Genomic DNA, 22,899 nt, shown 5'->3' on the forward strand with positions numbered 1-22,899 from the left:
AAGCAAATTTGATTTCGAGCATAGGCAGAAGAAAGGAACTGGAAGGGATACAGGAATGTCAACACACATATCTGAAATGCTCCTCTCTCTCTCTGTTGTCTTAGAAAGGGATAATCTGACAATGGAATGAGACAGCATCACAAATACTTCCATCTCTCAGTAGCTATGAAGAAATTTACTTTACAGAAGAAACCATCCAACAACTATAGCAAATTTCTAAGGGAACAGCCTTAAGTTCCAGGAATCTTGGTAGGTGTAGAATAGTTACAATTGTAGTTTTGTGGGACATTGGACACAAGCCCTTTTGGGTGAGCTCACAGTACTTAGTTTTATTTCCAATTTAAGTCAGGAATACTTTCTATTTATCAAAAATACTACATTATTTTTATAAAAGTAAAACAAGCTTTTTGAAATTAAATACATTTTAAAGCAGATTTTAAAATAAAAAACCCCAAGAGTAAAATTAATTTGGAAACTTGAGTTTTCTTCCATAACATTTTAACTCTGCTAGGAATCACAGTAGCTGAAATGATTTGTGCCTGCATTTGCTTATCATACAGCTAAAGATATTATTTTATTTATTTATTTATTTATTTTATTACATTTATATACCGCCCCCCAGCCGAAGATCTCTGGGCAGTTTACAACAATTAATCAGCTAGGATTGGAACTTTTATTTTCCATTATTATTACTTTTAAATGTATGCACAAAATATAAGCTACAATTGAGTGAATTGCTCAGCTTACCACAAACCCTTGGTGCTAGAAAGGAACCAGCCAAAAGTACATGGCCATCTGTTTCTTATATTGTAAAATCTCCTGAATTTATTCCATCTTATCTAGATGCTTTTCACAAAACTATGCTAAGTCACAAATCTCTAACAAAGCTTTCTCATCTGATACACTGTCATCATGGCAAATGTAGGGGAGCCGAATGCATTGATTACGTAAGTTAATATATTAATTCTATTTATTCATGTATTTTTATTAAATTTATATCCGGCCTCTTTTCCTCTTGCAAGGAACCCAAAGTGGCATACATGTTCTTCATACTCCTCCTCTGCATTTCATTCTCAAAACAACCCTGTGAGGAAGGTTAGGTTGAGAGTCAGTGACTGGCCCAAAGTCCCACAGTGAGCTTCATGGCCAAGTGGGGACTAGAACCCAGATCTCCCAAGTTAGAGTCTAACATTCTAACCACTACACCACACTGCTTTCAATTTTAGATGCAAAATTAGCTACAGATCTCTCTCATCAAGTGAGACATGATTGTTAGAACTGTTCTTCAACTTATTTCATGAGGTTCATTTTCAGAATCAAATATCTTGAAACACATTCCCAAGTGCTATCTCCACTTATTTTGGATCTGGTCAAGAGGCCAGGGCTCCTGCAGCTTTAACTGTTCTGATGAAGAGGGAAATTCACCAAGTGCTGCATGCATACAAGTGACATCTGCTGAAATTCCCTTTTCTATACAACTGTTAAGATACAGGAGCCCTGCCCTCCTTTCCATATGGTCATCTTAATCTAGGACGATCCTTAGGGCTGCTGGGATGAAGAAACAAACAATGGTTAATCCCCCATTTTTGAAAATATAAAATGCAGCCATTATTCAGAACTGTCACCATCCATAGGAAAAACTCAGTGGTTACTTGGAAAACATAAGTGGAGAAAAACTAGATTTTGTTTTTTGTGTCAACTCGCACAAAAGTCAATGCAATTTAAGCAGAACTGCAGCCTTAACTCCTAAACTGGCATGCATTTTCACAGGACTACCACCATGTTTAAATCAAAATCAAAGACATTCCTTGAGAGACAAGGTAAAGAAGCACATGTTTACCCATGCTGAGAAGTTTTGTAGCTGTCAACAAATCACTGTCAATGTTTTGCTCAACCTCTGGCTGGGTCAGGCCTGGATGGAATGGGATATTCCAAGCACTTGAGGTACAGAAGATCACAAGCAACATGGAACATGATGCATCTAATTCAGCCTTCTCCAACTTGGTACCATCCAGATGTTTTGGACTACAACTCCTATCACCCCCAGCCCATTACCACCATTGCGTCCAACACATCTGGAGGGCACCAGGCTTGGGAATGCTGATCTAATTCATTCTGGGTATCTGGGAAAATCGTAATCCTTGAAACCATGTTGCTTAATCTGAAATGACCACATATAAACTCATCACTCTGAGGAATGGGATGGAATGGAATGACTCAAGGTCAGTGGCAAAGGGCAGGCAAAATCATAAATTCCCAACAATGACGCTCTGATTACTCCAGTTTCCTGGCTTAGCTTAATACACTGACACCTCACTTCATTCAGCTGATGTTGATAAAATATTTTGCACAGAGGTCTATCTATGATCATTCTGCTTTCTGTGCAATCCCGTATGCGTCTACTCAAAAGTAAGACCCTTTGGGTTCAATGGGACTTACACCCAAATAAGTGAGTATAGGATTGCAGCTTCAACTTCATATTCTGGATCCTTCAGGAAAAAATCAGATAAATAAGGTTGTCTCCAAGATGCTTTTGGATTTCAGCAAGTAGAGGGTAGTCCATGTTTTAAACTGGTTTTAACCAATAAAGCCCTACATGGCTCAGAACCCAAATACTTCTAGGATCACCTCTCCCTGAATGAACATATCTGGTCCCTGAGGTTGGCTTCAGAGGCCCTTCTCTGTGTGACCCCTCTAAAAGAAGCTCATGTGGGGTGGGGGAGTTCAGGAATGGAGTTTTTTGTGATAGCCCCACATTATTATGACCCACTTGCAGTGGGCTGCTTTCTAGGTTGGGAGGGGCAGGAGGAATATCTTGATTTCTGTACTGGTGTGTGTAAGTCTGTCAAGATTGCTTTTGCAGTGGGAAGTGATGCATTATTATTTAACAAACAATAAAAATAAATGTTATCCTTACAAAGCCCTGTGAGGTAGGTTAGGAGAAGTATCTTGCACAGGATCACCCAGTCAAGACTAAGCAGAAATGTCAACCCAAGAGCCACTGATATAAGTTCATAACCCCATGTGTTATATTATACTGAGTCTCTGGAAACAGCTAAATTCTATTCACTGGTTCATGCTTGTTAAAACTATGACAATTCTGTAAATTAAAGCACATAGAAAAACATTTTTTGTTTAAATAAAAAATGTGCAATCTAAATAAAGTTTCCAGCTTCACAGCAAGGAAACAAACACCTTTGAACTGTAGAAAATGTAACTTTTAAACAGAGGAAGACAGGCATGGTTTTTTAGGAACGTGTACCATGCATACAAAGTTCCAGCAGTTACACTGGGAACAGCTTGGCTTTACTTGTTTCTCTTCTGTAACCTTAACAAAAAGTTTACAGAACTATCTTGCTAAGGCTACAGCTAATCAAATACTTTTTAACACACCAGGAGAGTTCATTTATTAAATCTCCTGCCTCCCACAATGGCTTTCAACAAAAAGACGTCACACTGAATGCACTGCATGGCCTCCAAAGAGCTGGTTCAACTGAAAAGGCTGCTCCACTTACTGTATTATTTTTCCAACCGTGCATTAACTGTTTTGCTGCAGAGTTTTAAAAAGAACTTTTACAAGGTCAGGGAGGCTTTTATAAAGACCAAGAAGGGACGGCTTCTAACGTATAAGAATTAAGCTGTATGTAGAGCAACATGTGGTCCTCTTTCAACGGGGTTTCCGGAAGGCAAGGTGTTCTGCAGATTTCAATTAATCAGTGGGTTTTCAAACAGTATTTTGGAAAAACCTAGAGCTTCTTGGAAGCTTATCAGTGACTCCTCACATAAAAGATCAGTAATGTTGGATGAACATCTGCAAAAGATAGCTCTGCCCATACTCAAGCATAGAAAGACCTTAAGAGTGCAATCCTATTCAGAAAAGGTCCCACAACTCCCAGCATGTCCCAACTGTCTAAATGCGCATAGGATTGCACCCTAAGTCAGCTTTCCCCAACCTGTTCCCTTCCAGATGTTTTAGACTTCAACTCCCAGCATTCCTAACTACTAGCCATGGTGACTTGGGCTGATGGGAGTTGAAGTCCACAATATCTGGAATGTAGCATGTTGGGAAAGGTTGTCTTAAGAATATAACACCAGTTGCCTTGAAGTCTTTACTCTGGTTTGTTTGTGTATTTGTCTGTTTTGCAAAGCATCAACTCCACCTAACTTGTCATTTTTGATCAGCTCCAAACATTCTTTCTATAGGAAGAAGAGGGCGCTGCTCTCCCGGATTTTACTTAGGACCTCAACAAGGAGCATCTTACTCTCAATGGGAGTTTTTTTCCCCAGTGACTTCACTGGGCACAGGGCAAGTTCTTATTGCTTGGGCTCTGATGAGCAACCAAGCCAGATGCCAGTTCTGATGGGCTCAGGGAGCGGGGGGAGTCTTTTTAAAAAGGAATGGTGGGATCAGAGCCAGAGCCAGCCAAAAGAAGTGTCCTAATCCAAGGAAACACTTTTTCACAACATCAGCTACAGTTCAGTGAACAAAATAATCCCTTTCTCCAGTTCTCAAAGAGCTGTAGGAAGGCAAAGAACATTTATTTGCTCTGCTCCACTGATAAGAGGCAAAGCTTTTCCAAGCTTTATAATAAAAACTCAGATGCTCAAGCAGCTACACGAGAGCAAGTTCTCAGATATGCCGCTGGTGAAAACATGATCTTGGGCACATCACTGACAGCTAATGCAACACAGTGGTTATGGTCAGGTACAGACACCAATGCTCTATTTCTGAACAACTATTAAACGAGTGCAATACAGACTTGATCATTCCCCTTCTTCCCCTGTTATACATGCAAATTCCCACCTATCTTTAATTTTTTGGAGTTACTCGCTGTGTAAGTTAATGTATGTGAAGCACTCTGAACACTTGAAATGTCCTATATAAAGACTAATTATCATCATCATTATCATCACTTGCCTTTGAGATAGGTGTTTAGATGCTACTTGACTGATGAAAGGAAAGGTCCCTCATGTGTTAATCACTCCTAATGCCAGTCTGATTAATATGTAGACATTACATCATTACCAATACCAGCAAAAAAATAAAATCCTCTCTTTTAACCACAAGGTTCCACATTTAGGGTGAGCATGGAGAATCATTTTATATAAAGAGAAACAGGATTTAATGTGCAGTTGCGGAGCTTCATAAGGCCATCCAAACTTTTCCTTAGTCAACTAAGGCTGAAATTTAGACACTCATAACTACTTCAAGAAAGTCAATGGAATGCACACATTTGTATGCAGCTATAGCAATGGGGATATGATATGAACAGGTTGGCAATATTGTCTCATTCTACTATGAGCTTACAGCTTACTTGTGATGCATAATAAATCAGATACAGCTACCATCTTATATACCACAAATTTTCGCAAACTTTTTCCCGACAGATTAATTTATATCTATATAGCAGGAATTTAACAGCTACAACCATCTTCACTATTGTGTCTTCAAGTTAAGGAAAGCTTTAAATGTCAAATCTATAATGGTAAAACATGAAGTGCCTCTATCAAAACAAAAAACAACCCACCACCACCCTGCCTTCAAATCAGTGGCAACTAGTTTGCCAGTACTAGTACCTTAATTTTGCATCAGGTGATAAACCAATCATAAATCCCACTGAACTCAATTCCGACTGATTCCGGAATTGCTGCTCAGTCTCTGATGCATCTGTGCAAATCGGAACAATAAGGATACTCATCACTAGCTTGCACTGGGAGATCTACAACGCACATTGCATAGTAAGAATCCAATCCTAACAATCCTTAAGAAGCAAGCATTAATGGGTAAGAATGCATAGGATTGCAGCCTAAAATGTTATATTTACAAGGATTTCTAACCCAAGCTTAAAAGAAGAAGTTTTGCTTTGCTACACCTTTCATTAGAGCAGCCCAGCTCGAATCTATTTATTTGGTAATGATTTGGGGACCTTAAGGAGAGAATTCAGTGAAAGGTGCAGTTTTGGGTAATGTCTCTTTAGCAATGGTTTCCAAAGCACATTTTGCTAGAAATCAATTAAAGCAGTGGTGGGCAACTTGCATTTAATAGGCTCTAAGCCTAATTTCAAAAGCCCTCTTCAAGTGATCAGTTCAGACCTCTTCTAGCAAGAATAATGTCCTTCCCAGGGCCACTGCTGGGCAGGGAGGAAGAGAGTGGGGGGAGGAAAGAAGTGGCAGAAAGAGAAAAGGTGGTTGTTCCACCCACATTTGGCTCTGGCCCCACTTATCACTGGCTTCAACCTCACTCACCACTAGCAGCTGACCTAAGACAGATTACCGCTGAGGTAATATGGCATTTGACAGAAAAAAAAGGGTCCCCATCCTTGAATTAAAGGCACTGGGAGCTCTGAAATATCACCCATACCAACTGTGTCTTTGAATAATACACTACTCTAGGAATATCCTCTTCCAATCAGCACATCCTGGGGCTACATTATTCTGCAGCATCTCTACATCAGGTGTGATAGCTCAAACACACCTGATGCTGAATGACTCACCCTCCCAGGAATCTGCTCATTGCATTACTACATGAGTTACTGCTCTGAGCTTCCATACATTTGGCTTACTCAGCTCAATGACTCATGCAAAAAACAGGGGATGAGTCCCTCTGAGGACAGCTAGTTCTTACCCTTAAGTTAGAATCCTAGTATAGGCACTTACCTGGGAGCAAATCCCATTGAGCTCAATGGGGCTTACATCTGAGCAGACATGTATAAGATTGCATTACTACACACTCTGAAAACAAACTTTTTCAAAAGTATGAAAGTGCCCCTCCAATCTTAATTCGGGGTGGGGGGCAGAGTGTGCCTGCTATCAGTTAGTCCTCATAATGTTATTATCTTATTGTAGCTTTTGGATCCCCACCCCACCCCACCCTTCCCTTGCTTTCTACTGCAGGGGTGGGCAGACTTCCAACGCCCAGAACCTCCTGACAGCACAGCCAATGGTCAGGAATGCTGGGAGTTAAAAGCCCAAAGCTGACCAAACCGGCTACTGTTGTTCACTTTACAGCAGCCTTCCCCAACCTGGTGCCTTGCACTGGAGTTTCAACTCCTATTATCCCCAGCCTGATAGGAGTTGTAGTCCAATGCATTTGGAGCGCACCAGGTTGGGGAGGGCTGCTTTACAGTATGTATTTGTGCAGAAAGGGAGGTTGAAGGGGACTTCAGGGAGACGAAAACATGCATGCACTTGGGGTTATCCTTTCATTTAGTACTACTGTCATTCGTGATACTGCAGCTGCTGTTACTGCCAACCAGGACGAGCGGCGGCCTGAGCACTTACCCAGCCCCAATACGGGGATATTTAAGCCATTGGAAAGGGGAACCGTGGGCACCCCCAGCGCCTTCCCGGACTCCCAGGTGCTCATGCTGAGCCGCCTCCACCTCACCAGCAAACGCACCATCCACCCGCCTCCTGCATCTCCTCCCACAGCTGCAAACTCGCAGGCTGAAACCCAGCAGTTCGCGCTAGGAGAAACAGGCAGTGCCTCCGGTGCCGTGAAACGTCGCAAAGAAGGGGGAATAGAGTGTCTTTACGGCAAGCAGCCCGAGACCCAGGAAGCCGAGGCGAAAGCATGGGCGAAGGGCAGGAGCTTTGATGCACACGTGTAAGTCCGAGGGGGAGGGGGCGCGCTGCGAGGGTTCTACGCTCCTTCAACCAATAGCGGGAAGTGTGATTGCGGATGAAGCAAACCCTCATTTGTATGTGGGAGAGACGCGCGTGTTTATAGGTATGGATGAATGGGGAAAGGAAATCCTGAGCAAGGCTACAGAACTCTGGGGGGCGTTTACATGGGTTGAGTTCCGCCTGGTTTAACGCCGAGTAAACGTGCGTAGAACATCAGGTTGCAAGGTACACATGTTCCCGTTGCTGCCTTTTTCTCCCTTTGAGGAATCAAAGGCAGTGTGCATCATTCATCCCTCCTAACAATCCTCTGAGATTGACTAGGACGAGAGACAATAAGTGGCCCACCCACTGGGTTTGATTTTCAAGGCTGAGTGGAGATTGCAATCCTAATTATTTTACTATAATTTATTAAATTTGTATATTGGCCAACTGGCAAATCCCTTCAGGGCAGTTTACAATCATAGAATAGTAGAGTTGGAAGGGGCCTGTAAGGCCATCGAGTCCAGCCCCATGCTCAACGCAGAATCCACCCTAAAGCGTACTTGACAGATGGTTGTCCAGCTGCCTTGAATGCCTCTAGTGTGGAAGAGCCCACAACTTCCCTAGGTAACTGGTTCCATTGTCGTGCTGCATTAACAGTCAGGAAGTTTTTCCTGATGACCAGCCGGAATCTGGCTTCCTGTAACTTCAGCCTGTTATTCCGTGTCCTGCACTCTGGGAGGATCGAGAAGAGATCCTGGCCCTCTTCTATGTGACAACCTTTCAAGTAATTGAAGAGTGCTATCATGTCTCCCCTCCATCTTCTCTTCTCCAGGCTAAACATGCCCAGTTCTTTCAGTCTCTCTTCATAGGGCTTTGTCATAAAGACAAACAACAGTAAAGTAACTGAATGAATGAATAACAATACAAGTATCAAAATACAATATTAAGCATTAAAAATTTTTTTTTAAAAAAAATAGAAAACACTGAAGAGCCAGCACTAAAATTAATAAAGCAACAGATTAAAGATTAAATGCCTGCTTGAAAAGGAAGGCCTTAACCTGGCATTTAAGTGGGCGTGGCACACTAAGCATAGATGCAACCTGTTCCTATACATGTTTGTGCCACAGCAAGTCCCACTAAATTCATTAACATTCTCTACCATGTATGTTTACATGTAACTTGTGAATAAATTTGCATAGATCAGACTGGTGGGAGTGAGTGCTGGATAGAAAATGGAGTTGAGCTTTGGAGTGAAGTACTAGGAACATATTGGCCTGGTTCAGACACACGCTAAACCATGCTGCTTAACTGCAAAATGGTTCATGAAATGCATTAAGGTCAATGCATTCCGTTGACCATTTTGTGGTTAAGCTGCATGATTTAGTGAGTTTTCTGAACTAGGCCACTGTAGACTAGAGCAATGTACAATTTCTGCCTCTCCCTTCCTCATGCTGTCAAGGCTCTTGTGCCTTGAAGAGTTGATTTGGCAGAGATGCAACGGATGCTACTTTCCAGCCTATAATAAGGCAGGTTAACCAGATGCAAAGGAAATCAAGGTCCCTTCACCTTTTTCTTGAGTAGAAGAGAGGATTGTAGCAGGTGCTGCTTGTCGTGCATTTTGGAGGGGCAGAAATGCACCTGCTACACAGCTCCCAAAATCACCAGTTTTCCTCTGCATCTGGTTAATCTATATGCTACAAAGAGCTGCCCTGCCCCTGACTGAATTTCTGTATCTGTTAAAAGACACAAGAGTCTTTACCAAGAAAAAAATAGTAAGGATGCCCTGGAGGTGAGGTGGGCTAAGATATAGGAGAGATTTGTTTTTTTATTTATAAATGTATGAGTCACCTATTGGCCCAGATAAGACCCCACCCCCGGGGAACTTTCATTTAAAATGTAAATACAATTAAAATTTTAAACATCAAAAACAGAATTAAGAGCAGGAGAAAAAATCTTAACAGTACCAAAAAAATGTATTGATGATGAAAGAGAAAATCTTAGGTTAAACGTTATGTGTAGGGTAACTACTGATGTATTTATGCTGCAAGGGTTAATTCCTTGAAAGATGCCACCCAAGCATGTCTGGAAGACAACCTTCAAAGTTGGAAATGACAATGTTGTTGCTGGGGGAAATGGGTTTGTTCCCCAGCTAGCCCATCCATTGCTTTTACAGGGGATTGCCAACTTTTCAGTCAAGCTCTCTAAGTGTGGTTTTAACAGTAACTTGAGGTTGCCAACTTTCAGTCAGCCCCACCTTATAACTGTGGTTTCAGCAGCAGCTTGACGAACAGATCTTAGTGGATGATAAAGCTTCTATTTACACTGTAGAAAACCCTTGCCTCAATGTCCTATACTGCCACTGCGAAATTAGTGGTTCCTGACATAACCCTGGAAATGAACTGAAACATACATTTGTGATAGATCAGCGAAGCTCCTTTTTGTGAGCCATTGATCTGCCACATTGCAGAAACGAGCATTGTCACTCGTTTCCAATATTTGCAGGAACCTTTACCTGCAGTGTTCTGTTATCTAGCCAAAACATCCCATGATGTATTGAATTGTATATGTTTTTATTCTGTTTCATCTTTTGGGCAGGTTTCAAAATTGTCCATTCCAGAACTGACTTCAATTCCATTTCATGTATATATTTTTTTAAAAAAAATGCTTTACCTGATTGGACTTGGACTCGGAGATGCCAAAGATATTACAGTAAAAGGTCTGGAAGTAATAAAACAGTGTAGCCGAGTATACCTGGAAGCCTACACTTCAATCCTCACTGTCGGAAAGGAAGCACTGGTATGTGGATGTAGGGGGGGAAGCGGGGAGAGATGTAATAATAGGGAACCAGCGTTGGATTTGGACTGGCACAGGGGTGGGCAACATGTGGCCCTCCAGATTTTTTGGGCCTACAACTCCCATGATCCCACGGTGCACCAGATTTTTTTTTGGCCTACAATTCCCATGATCCTGTGGTGCTCCAAATTTTTTGGGCCTACAACTCCCATGACCCTACAGTGCTCCAGAATTTTTTTCAGCCTACAACTCCCATGATCCCACACCATTGGCCATGCTGGCTAGCGCTGATAGAAATTGTAGACCAAAATATCTGCAGAGCCTCAAGTTCCCCACTCTTGAGACCTGGGCTCAGATCCCTACTGTGCTGTTAGATTTTCTGCATAATGTCTGGGCCTAGTTATTATCTCTCCATTTAACCCACCTCACTGGATAAAGTGGAACAACCTCTGTGTATAATCAGTGCTATGTATTAAACAAGTAAAAAAGAGACAGCTTTGCAAATAATTACAGCTTGCAATGGTAACCTTTATGAGTTTACGAATAGTTCTTAACAAAATATTTGGATTTTTTTTTAAAGAATCCTTGGCAGAAGGTTATTGTGAACCTTTAATTATTAAGTTATGGAATCGGTGAGGAAGTCTGAATGATGGCTTTATGTAGTGGCAGAGTACAAGTTGTCTAATGGGTTGGAAAACAAAGAGTGGGACTGGGAGGCAGTAATGTACATGTACAATACACATGGTGACTTAAGAACTCAAAGACTAGCTGCAGCAGGGATGGGCAACCCAGAGGCCACATGCAGCCCTCCACCGTTCTCTGTGCGGCCTACAAGCCCTGAGAGCCCCATCCACTCTTCCCTGCAGCCCAGCTGAGAAGGGAAAAGACTGCTTTGACATCCAAACCCCACAGCGATCCCATCTCAGTGGTCAGGGATGGGAAGTTTAAACCTCCCCAACCTTATACACTGAGATGTAGGTGGGTGGGGGAAGAATATGTGTAAAAGGTACCAAAGGCAGGATCAGTAAAACAAAACAAACAACAACAAAAAGTGGGTTGTTTTCCTATCCACCACCTGGCCATCCCCTAACACTAAGACAGCCTGACCTGTTATACGAGGTTGAGGCAGCCCAACACAGGAAGTAAATTTGGGGATACCGTATTTCTTCAATTGTAAGACGCACACTAATTTGAGTACCTCCAACAGAAAAAAAAACCCTAAGACACTAAGAAACATTCATTTTTAGAGATGTTTATATGGGGGGGGGGAAGTGTGCCTTAGAATCAGTAACTGTAAAGGACAGCAAATTCTCAATGATTTGGTTTTAACTGTTTAAAATTAACTATTTTAGTTTTGTCTTTTCTTTACCACCAAGGGAGTGCCGTTTAGATTTTCTTCCTCAGGCATGGTACGCTCTTATGCTGGTTTTGCAGTAACGTGTTTGTGCATGTTCCCAAATCATTAAAACAATGCAATACCATGAACATGTACTGCACATTTGCAGAAAGCACACAGGGTGCATTCCTGTGTGTGTTTATTCAGAAGGTAAGTCCCACTGAGCACAATTGGACTTACTGTCTAGTAAGAGTGTTTAAGACTAAAGCTTCCCAGTACTGTGTAGAGCCAGAATCTGAGGTCAAGTCTGAAATGCAAAAGGAGAAAACACCAGAAACTACAGTAATAATTATTTTGAAGTGTTAATTATAACATTATCTTTGGGAACAGATGGTTGTTGTTTTTATTCGATTTGCTTTCTATCCAGCCAAAAAATGGTGCTCAAGACGACTAACTGTAATAAAACCAACATTAAAATACACTTTGTTATAACAATCCTAAAAACAAATAGATTAAAAGCACAATTAAAAACACAAAAGAAATAAAAACAGCCCCCAGCCCAGTAGAACCCGCTTCAGCAACAGACCAGTTCACATGCCAAAGGCATGCATGAATAAGAACATCTTTGGCAGCTGTTGGAAGGACGGCAGAAAGGGAGCCATCTTAGCCTACCTTGGAGGGGAGTTCCAGAGGCTGAGAACAGCCACTTACAATGCCCTTCCTAGTGTCCCCACCAAATACATCTCTGATGGTAGTGGGACTGAAAGAAGGGCTTCCTCAGAAGATGTTAAAACCTGAGTAGGCTCATATGGGAGAAGATGGTGTTCCAAGTAGCATGGTCCCAAGTCATACAGGGCTTTGTAGGACAATGTTAACCAGTTTACAAAACTTAAGTGGTAGTCCAGGTAAACTTCATGATACAAGTTCATCTTAAAATCTCACTGTTCTCAATTGGAATGGATATATTGCAGATGATGCTAAGTTCAAGAGAGGCAGTTGCTGATTATGTACCAACATAGTATAATGGGTAGAGTGGGCCAAAGAGACCTGAGTTTAAATCCCCATTCAGCCATTTGGCTCACTGAGTGATTTTGAGCCTGTCACTGGGGCTATTCCCACATAATGCTAACCACTGCAGGTTAATTTCCCAGCAGGGCTTAACAGATTGCACCAGACACCATTTTGAATATGCAGGCAGTGGCTTGCTGTGTCATGTGAACCCAGCATCATACTGAACCTGGGTTGTTTGAGGGAGTAGACAACCCTCAAATATCCCACTGCTTGTTTTAGGGTTATTTGAGGGTTGTCTACCACTTCAAACAACCCATGATGCCTGGTTCGCACAACACCACAAACCATGGCAAGCACCCACGGGTGCCATATAAAGAGTATCCAAGGGCACCTGGTGCAATAAGACAGCTCATGCAGCTAAATTAAGCCATATTGGGCTGTCATGTCATACCAACCAGGTCACTATCTCTCAGCCTAACCTGCCTTAACAGCTTGTTGTCAGGAGATTACAATAATGTAAACCTCTGCATGCCACTGTAAGTTTGATGGAGAAATGGTGGGATACATATAGTGCTGTAATATCAACTCTTTTTTTTCCTAGGAAGAGTTCTATGGCAAAGAACTGATCCTTGCTGACAGAGAAATTGTAGAACAAGAAGCAGATGCAATCCTGAAGGATGCAGAACTATGTGACGTGGCTTTTCTTGTCGTTGGAGATCCTTTTGGGTAGGAGGAGGCGACACTGCTAAACCATCCTGTTATTGGTGCTGTTAAACCACAAACTCTGGTTTGATTATATGGAAAGGAGTGACTTTAAACTGTAATGTGTTTGCAATGAGCTCATCCAGACTTTTTAGGCTGTTTTCTTTTTTTAGCTGCCGACAAGACCTAAGTCTTTATTTATTTATTTTATTACATTTATATACCGCCTCATAGCCGAAGCTCTCTGGGCAGTTTACAAAAGTTAAAAACAGTGAGCATTAAAAACAAATATACAAAATTTTAAAACCATCAAAAGCATAAAAACAACAATATCCATTTAAAACAACTATTCTGGGGTCAGTTAAAAACAAACAAACTTGGCACCTGTTGTTAACTGCCTGGGAGAAGAGAAAAGTCTTGACCTGGCGCTGAAAAGATAACAATGTTGGCGCCAGGCGAGCCTCACTGGGGAGATCATTCCATAATTGGGGGGCCAACACTGAAAAGGCCCTCTCCCTTGTTGCCTTGCTTTATGTTTCTCCCAGTAGCTTGGTGTGCATACACCTTGATCAAATGTTCCATGGGCTCTCATGTTCCCTCCTCCCCTCTACATTGGCACTAATCTAAATTTGAAACCAGGATTTAAATGGGTTTGCAAACCCTGTTTGAAGGTATCCGGTAAACATGAATCATTGTTAACGCCAAACCATAAAAGAGGGGGTGGAGCCAAGGGAAAAGGTGTGAGGCCAAAAATACAAAATACACTGCCATGCTTTTTGCTCAAACTTCTTACTGCCGTTAAGTCAGTCTTAGGAAAGACATTCAAACCTTTTAGAATGGGGGGAAAAACTGCACAGAAGCTGGGAATCGCCAGTCAGTGGTTGGGAGAAAGGGGGTGGGGCCTTTTGTGGAGCCCAAGCGGGCTGGACTTGGACCCCGAGCCTGAGGTTCCTCACCCCAGGGGTACATAAACTAGCCTATCAGTGGTGAAGCATCAGCCCTAAAATTCATTATGATCGTCAAAGTGGCGAAAAGCAATCCGGTTGTATTTTTCCTGCATGGCATTTCTTATTTATTGCCCGAGACACTTGGCTATATTTCTTCAAAGACTGTTTTGTTTGCCCGCATTTTGCACCTGCAAGTCATGCGGTAGCTTTGGGCATTTAATGCCATGGTGTGAGTTGCACACTTCGTGCGTTTCTGGCCTTCTGTGGACATCTGGGTCATTACCAATGTCTGATCTGTTTGGTTTATTAAGCCTCTTAGCCCCATTTCCTATTCCCGCTGGAAACGGCAGGCCTGTCTTTCCCCAGAAGGCCCTCTTTCTGCCCTAGCCAGTCAAGCATCATCAATCTATAATGTCAAGCCGCACAGAAGAGGGGCTTTTGTTTCCAGCTGGAGGTTCAAAATTAATATTGCCATGTTGCAGGGGAGTGGGGATGCTGGGAAAATGTAATCACTGTGCACATCCTGTGAGGGCTCTCTCCTTAAAAGGAAGTGTAGGTGTCAAAAATGAAAAGAGTAATTGAAGTAAATATACCTCCTAGGGAACATTAGGAGGCAATTTTCTTCTCTCTCTTTTTTTTCCTAATTGAACTGGTACTTAACTGCAGATGATGCCAGCCTTGGAGAATTAAAGTAATTACACTATTCAAAAAAGCAATGACATTATTAAAATCTAGGCCTGTGTTAAAGGTGCCCTCCTTTTACTTTTGTGCTGGCAGGATGCAAACATCTACAAGTAAATAATGTAGATATAATCTTCTTCTCCAAACTATTGTTAAAGTTTTGAGGGGCCATCTCATAACTTTAAATAAGCTATTTAAATAATCCATTTAAAGTCTTTCTAACTGGTTTTGTACCAGTCCACCACACTGTCTGCCACTGGAGTCAGGTTTAAAGAACAGTTTTGCTCCACTTGCAGTATTTGATCAGTGTCTCATTCTGATGCAGTGGCTTGCCTCAGACAATCTTCACAGGACTGATTCCCATGGCAGGCAGGACAGCTGGCCTTTCGATGTTCATGTGCAAAATGCTCCTCTCCAATTACTTTCTCTGTAACGTGCCATGGCAAAGCAGCCACACACCAGAGCCTGCAGACTTCAGTGTGGCAAGTGCCCAAGTGAACCTGTTTCTCCCGTGCCTGGTAGGCATGAAAAAAAAACTCCATCTTGGCTTGGAGCTGCAAGTCAGTGTGGAAAGATTTCCCCACAGATGTTCTGGGGCAGCATAGCAGAAGCCAAGTACAAGCCAGATCTGCACTTAAAACATAGCCAAATTTGAATGAAGTTGCAGAATTCACATAGAAAGGTGTGTGCGCTTTTCATAGAACTTGAAACTACTTGACAAGGACAAGGCAGCTGAGTGGCAGAAGTGGCACAGGAAAGCGGGTACTTGAAGCAAAACCAAGCGCTATGTCAGACATATAGAGGCCCAGTCCCTCCCAACCAAGGTTGTTTCAGTTCAATGCCTCATTTTTGCCTAAACCCCAACAACCACAAGCTTCTGCATTTTTCTTTTGTCACGAGGACTGTGAAGTTCTTTGCTTTTTATGACAGCTGAGACCAAAGAATATTATTTGGCTAGTCTCTACCCCAAACAACCACAGTTATTGAAGTTCTTGGTCGCTAAAACCTCCAAGTGACAAAAATCATAGCAGTGGAACAAACTCTAGCCAGAAAAAGGACCCCAGTGGAAATTTAAGCTTTGATGCCCCAAAGAGGGCCGCTTAATCACATTCTCCAGCCAGATGCAGTTTCTGTTCCCTGCTCACCTCTGCGGAATGAGCAGCATTGAAGCAAGATACCGTGGGGGAAAGAGGGCAGCTGAAGCCATTGTTTGGGTGCAGGTTTCTCATTTAAATGAATTTCCACACTTGGCTACGTTATGCAGTAAATATGATTGATGTAGGCTTGATTAGCAACCTTGACAAAGTCAGAGCTTTCAATAATCATAACTGCGCAAACATAGCTTCTTCCACAGTGTCTGTCTTTGGGTCCATGTGACATTATGATTCTCACAAACCTCGTATCTCCCTGCACCACTTCCCACCTCCCACCCCGGCACCAGCCCCAGGCCATGTAGATTCAGACGGGTGACCCTTTTGAGCCGAACATAGATGGACAATCAGTTTTTGCAAGGGGCTGCAGTGCTCTGACTGAAGCATCAATCTGAGCTTTAATTTGCATGCTGTTGGTACACCCTAGCACTGTTCCCTTGACTTCCTGCAACCTTTTGTTTCTTAGATCCCTCTGAAGAGAATGTTGTTGTTGTTTTAAAGCTAGATGTTTGTCTGGCACATTGAGCATAGATCTAGCTCCTGAGGGGTACCGTCCACTTTCCCCAAAACCCTCTTGAATAACAAATGTGAATGTGTGGGGGAAAACAACTATTTTGCATGCCGGTGCAAGTGCAGAGCATGCATGCAAAGTTTCTCATTTACAATTACACTAAGGCCTGTTTGCACAGTAATTAAGGGGACTATTGGAATTATGCCTAAATTGCTCTCTCTACCAGGCAAAGCTGATGTTTACCAGTCAACAGATGTCCCGTAGTCCACTTTAAGAGAGAAAGAAGTGAAACATCTAGATTGCAGGCAAAAAAAATGGCTTTATTAAAGTTAAAATGCAAACTGTTCTGGGTTTTAGGGATGTTTTAACCAGCCTGGGAACAGTGCACTGTTTTGTCCATTTGTTTTCAGATTTAGCTGGTTGAGTTCCATTTGGGCACTCAGTCAACCTAGAAAACGCAACCCTGCTGTGGTGTTCTGCATGCCTGTACTACTGAAGCATATTAGTGTAAACTTAGAACTTGTACTCACATTATGGTTTTATATCTTTTGGGTCCATTTTGTACAATTGACAGAATGAAGCGGAAGATCTTTTCCTGGTCTACAGCACTTTATGACAGTAGTGTGTGTGTTGTGTGCTGTTTTAGTGTTCCCTGTGAGAGGGGGGAATCCTTGCATATAGAAAAACAGGGAGAAGGAATCAGTCTAGACTTCTGCCTGAAATGCCATTTTTCTACCTGAGGAGTTTTTTGTGGGAACTTTCCCCCCACTCCCATGGTGAAGCAACCAATCCGCAACGTCCACATTCACCTGCAGCTTGAAGTGGTATTGTCTAGGGAGACCATATGAAATGGAGGACAGGGCTCCTGTATCTTTAACAGTTCCGTAGAAAAACGAATTTCAACAGGTGCCATTTGTATGCCTGCAGCACCCGCTGAAATTCCCTTTTCTATACAACTGTTACAGATACAGGAGCCCTGTCCTCCTTTCCATATGGTCACCCTAGTGTCGAACCTCTTTCAGCCCGATGGCCGAATTTCATTTTGGAGAAGCTAGGGTGACCATATGAAAAGGAGGACAGGGCTCCTGTATCTTTAACAGTTGTATTGAAAAGGGAATTTCAGTAGGTGTCATTTGTATATATGGAGAACCTGATGAAATTCCATCTTCTTCACAACAGTTAAAGCTGCAGGAGCTATACTAGAGTGACCAGATTTAACAGAGGGCAGGGCACCTGCAGCTTTAACTGTTGTGATGAAGAGGAAATTTCACCAGGTTCTCCATATATACAAATAACACCTGCTGAAATTCTCTTTTCAATACAACTGTTAAAGATGCAGGAGCCCTGTCCTCCTTTTCATAGGGTCACCCTAGAGAAGCTCTTGGGGGCCACATTTCAGCATTGGATGGAGCCAAAGGCAAAAGGGGCAGTGGCAAAAATACTAGCATAGTTTAGCTTAAAGCTCTTACTGCCAGTCACTAAGCCTTAGGAGAGACATTTCAATCTTTTGGAATGGGGGAAAAAGCTGCACAAGAGCCAGGAAACCATCAAATGATCAGTGGTCAGGAGAAAGAGGGTGTGGCCATCTAGAGAACCTGGGAGGGCCAGATTTGGCCTCTAGGAAGGCCAGATGTTGCCCCCGGGCCTCAGGTTCCACACCCTGAGTTAAAAGGAGGGAACGACCGGTGTCTGTTCTCCCCTTTGAGTCTGCGCTGTCACAGCATTGCCTCCTATGGGCAAGAAAGAGTAGTAGGGCAGATCCATGCTTTACCTAGCAAACCGAATTGCTGTGGCTGCACTAGCATTACATCAGTGTTTCCTATAGCAAACATTCAAAATGTGGACAGCACACACATCTCTTGAAACACTGATGTACGTGCATTAAGCAGACCCAGCCCATCAGGGTTACCTAGTTGTTCATCAACACCAGGTGTGGGCAGATGTCAGGCTTGCGGTCCAACAGTCAGAGGCAGGGGCAAAATATTAGCTTGGGGATGGGGCCAGATGTAAAATGGCAGCTCGGGAGGTGGAGCTATTTACCTACTCCAATTCATGAGCCATACACTGGGATAACCTCCATATACAAATGCATCTGAGCTACTACAGATTGTGGATTCTAACAACTTAATGTGTGTGTAGTTTGGTTGGAGGAGCCTTTTTGTTGTTACTGTTAAATAATTGAGAGTCAAAAACCTGAACAGAAAATAATCCAACGATCTCCTAGTTGATGTCAGTCTATCTTCTGCCCACTCCTGGTCTATGCTTTTCATGTTTGAATGGGTAGGCGCTGATGTAATGCCAGAATACTGTACATCCAGCTAATATTTTTGCCATGACAAGTGTGGCTCCTCCCTCGGGATGTTTGCTTACAGTGTATTATTGGTGTGTGTTGTTTGTGGTTCTGGGGATTATTTCTTGTAAGCCACTTTTGAGTCTCCCAGTTCATAAATTGTGGCCATGCAGCAGCAAGAAAATACGCTGCCTTCTGCCTGCTCACCACTTCTGCTTTCTTTTTAGATTGCCAAACAGCCCAGGATCCCATGATTTGTTGTTGGATTAAAACTCTGGGTTGTTTTTCCTACAGCAACTCAGAGTGCCAGCCTGACATGTCATGACAACAACCCAACAATGGGGCATTATTTGGTGATTTGGAAAGGAAGTGGAAGCGGTGGACATGCTGGAGGCAGCGTGCTTGTTGGCGACCATGGCTAACCATCGGTTGCATAGCTCATAGTTAACTGTTGAATGTGTACTAGATCACTGTGAGAGAAATTGGGCAGAAATGTTCTGAATAAATAAACATAAATATGGACCCATTGTATGTCCCATAACACACTGCCTCCTCACTTTAGGGCGACAACACATAGCGACCTTGTTCTCCGGGCAGTGAAGCTGGGGATCCCATACAGAGTCATCCATAATGCCTCCATACTGAATGCCGTCGGCTGCTGTGGTTTGCAGGTATTTTTATTTATTTTTTGCATGGGTTGTGTTCTGCCACTGAGAAACCACAACTCTTTTTCCCCTGCTAAAAGCATTTCTGTAGAATGTGGGTGAATAAATCTGTGAGAAGCAGCTGTGAAGGTTGCACACTCTCCAACCCGGTTTGCAAACTCTGTGTGATGCTTCCTTTCTCTCTCTCTCTCTCTCTCTCAATCTCAGCGTGCTATAGAACAGAGCCTGTAAAAGGCAGATGCTGTCTCTCGATGAATTTGTGCAATAGAGATGGGCAGTGCTGTTCATTATTTTCTGGGAATAAAACTTGCAATGTAAGAGGTATTCTGTATGGTAGATGGGAGCTGATATCATGTTGTGGCTGAAAATGTGGGCTGAGAACAGGGAATTCCCCGGTTCACATCTTGGATATAAACTTATTAATCTAAGAGAGCCAGTTAAGCTCCACTGCCCTTCTGCAATATGGGGGTAATTCATAATACTGGCCTACCTTAAAGGGTTATTGTAAAGATTATTGAGAACAAGCCACACAAAGCATCAGACCCATGCGCCTCCCTCCCCTCTTTTCCTTATGTGAGAGGAGAGTGAAAACTTCAACTCTCACTTGAAAACAAACCACAATTCTGTCTTATGTACAAAGTAGCAAAACTGTAGTTGTAAGAAAAGCTAGCTAATGACCTAAAGCCTGGTTTGTTTAAACTAACTTTGATTAGACAAACAACAGTTCCCTGAGTTTTCACACAATACGGAACTGAAGTTTGTTTTGAAGTGGAAGATTTCAATGATGGGAGAGGAGGCCACACCAGTTCAAGGTTTGTCCCAGCTCATTTGCAATCACATTCCTAAACTATTGTTTAGGACAGTGGCCCAATTCAGGTGTATGTGAAGCACTGTAAATACTCAAAAAGCACCATGTCAGTGCTAAATTACAATCATGAGTTCTGCCAGGCTCAGAACCTCTCCAATAGATTAGACAGCAATTTTCCTCCATGTCACATTTACTAAGGGTCCTGGAGTGGTTTCTTTTTCCTCTTTGACTGGTTCCTCGGCTTGAATTATCTGTACCTCTTTGTTATGCCCCATCTCCCTTTTTGTGGTCAGACCCACTGCTAGGCCTCTGAGTAGATAACCAACCCATGGCAACGTTAGACGAGAAGTATTTTTGGTCCATTCCAACTCCATGATAAGTGTAGCCAAAGGAAACTCTTTAATTTGTCCATTCTGCCAGTGAAGCAGAACTCAATTATACAATAATGAGTTATAAGAAAGCTACATCCGGGTTGTCTTAAAGTCCAAGAAATTTGTGGCATAAGCTTTTGTGGAACAGAGTCCACTGATCACCTCTAAGTGTGCACACAAATACACACTTCTGTGGAAGAGAAAGGACTTTTTATTTTTTACGAACACTGAGCAGTAAAAGAGAGAGCGGTATACTTGTCACAGTATGCTTCAAGGTCTCTTTCCTCATAATGAAGGTGCTTCAGTCCCTGGACTGTTTCCTGCACCTTCTCCTGTTCTATAGCAGTTTTTTTCTGAGACGGAGTGGGCCACAGCTGCGCACATTATTCCAGTGTGGGCCATGCTGGTGGTGTCTGTCGAACGACTAGGGGCTCTTCCCACGCTGTCCCCTCTGGGCTCAGATCATACATGGAAGAGAAAAGACTATGTGTGTGGTCTGCCAGTCAGTGAAGAGCTTGGCCTGTGGGCTGGTGCAGAGAAAGAGCTGAGCCTCAGCTATGCATGTGGTTCAGACAGCTGGGTTTTAGCAAATCACTGGTACTGCAGCTGGTACCAAAGGTGGTAGCTAGAACACTTCTGGGAGCTTGGCATTCAGTTTGTATGAAATCTATTCCCTATGGGTTATGTTGCTTGTCTATCTGTTTCTGAGCCCAATTCAAGGTGCTGGTTTTATCTGATATTATCACATTATCTGAAGGACCACCTGCACTTGAATGAACCTGCCCAAACGTTAAGGTCAGAGTGGGAGGCCCTACTCTCTGGTCCACAGCAAGAGCCACAGACTAGAGACAGGCCTTTCTCAGTAGTGGCCCCATACATATGGCCTCTTCACTGCTGGTTTTTCTTTTGTTTTGAGGGTAGAAATGCTGTGAAGATGCATTTATTCCAGTGTGTGTTTGGTTGAATTGTGCGGGGAAAAGACTTTAACTACTCCTGGTGTGCTGTTTTGTGTTGTTTGGAATTGTAGCGGCATTTCCATGTGTTTTAGAGCCTTTTCAGCCGCCTTGTGAGGGTAGTGTACCCTGAAAGGCAAGTTAAACATATTTTAAACAAACAAATAAAATCTCACTTAGTGAGTTGTTTGGCAATAGGTTGAGGATTAAAAAAGAAGTAAGTTCTTCTTTACAGAGTGCCTAATTAGCTCATGGATTTATCACAAGATGTGGCAATAGTCACTAGCTAATATATAGTTAATATACCAGTGATAGTATACCTGCAAGTACCAGATGTTGAGGACAGTTTGGAGCACATATTGCCTTTGGTAAATTTGACTTGCATCCATTACATTTAAAACACTTAGGGTTACTTTTTTGAATGACAGAAATTATTCAAGGGGGGGGGAACCTGTTGGACTACAGCTTCCATCATCCCTAACCATTGATTATGCCAGCAGGGTTTGATGAGAGTTGGGTGTCGAACAACTTCAGGAGGGCCGCAGGTTCCTGAATAATATTCAGCTTACAAAATAAGGGTTTGACAATGTGTGCATGTGTCTTTTAATTTAAATCTGATCGTGATGCCCAGGCTCATACGCCAGTAGTGAAAAACAGGAAACACCTTTGTAGGTTTTTTAGAAAATGTGTGTCGGGTGAGCCCAAGCCACTGGTTTGCGTCTGCCAGAGAAGGCCGCAGCTGTCTGTCGTCTGAGCTACTTACATTTCAAGTTCTAGCTAAACACAATGGGTCCAGTGCAGATAAGGGGAGGGGAGGGGAGGGGGAGGGTGGGTTCTCTGTCTGGGCAGCTTTTAAGCCAGTTTCATAAGGACTGGAGGAGGGGGGGAACCAACTGGTGATTTCTGAACAGAGGAGAGTGGCACCAATTGCACAGAAGGACCAAAAACGTCTGGCACCTTAAAGGCCAACACAATTGTTATGGCATAAGCCCACCCTGAGATCTTATTGATCTAGGGCGTGATATAAATGTTTTAAATAAATAAATAAATAAACCTTTCCCAGCCTGATGTT

The 22,899-nt window shown here is 42.7% G+C and overlaps 2 protein-coding genes across 5 annotated transcripts in view; one reads left to right on the forward strand and one right to left on the reverse strand.

Annotated features, from left to right (window-relative positions):
* The window catches only part of LOC134392860 (uncharacterized oxidoreductase ZK1290.5-like), a 75,301-nt gene extending 67,815 nt beyond the window's left edge, over window positions 1-7,486 (reverse strand). For all 4 annotated transcript variants that reach the window (XM_063117598.1, XM_063117573.1, XM_063117589.1 and 1 more), the window contains exon 1: window positions 7,282-7,486. In XM_063117598.1, the coding sequence (XP_062973668.1) occupies window positions 7,282-7,402 (121 nt within the window). In that variant the 5' untranslated portion in view covers window positions 7,403-7,486. The remainder of the gene's footprint in view (window positions 1-7,281) is intronic.
* A 71-nt stretch (window positions 7,487-7,557) lies between these two features.
* Window positions 7,558-22,899, forward strand: part of DPH5 (diphthamide biosynthesis 5) — a 30,183-nt gene continuing 14,841 nt past the window's right edge. The window contains exons 1-4 of the mRNA XM_063135646.1: window positions 7,558-7,604; window positions 10,204-10,404; window positions 13,350-13,474; window positions 19,593-19,701. Of these exons, the coding sequence (XP_062991716.1) occupies window positions 10,270-10,404; window positions 13,350-13,474; window positions 19,593-19,701 (369 nt within the window). The 5' untranslated portion in view covers window positions 7,558-7,604; window positions 10,204-10,269. The remainder of the gene's footprint in view (window positions 7,605-10,203; window positions 10,405-13,349; window positions 13,475-19,592; window positions 19,702-22,899) is intronic.

The sequence above is a fragment of the Elgaria multicarinata genome, chromosome 1 (genome assembly GCF_023053635.1).
Source record: "Elgaria multicarinata webbii isolate HBS135686 ecotype San Diego chromosome 1, rElgMul1.1.pri, whole genome shotgun sequence".
In the NCBI taxonomy this organism is placed as follows: domain Eukaryota; kingdom Metazoa; phylum Chordata; class Lepidosauria; order Squamata; family Anguidae; genus Elgaria; species Elgaria multicarinata.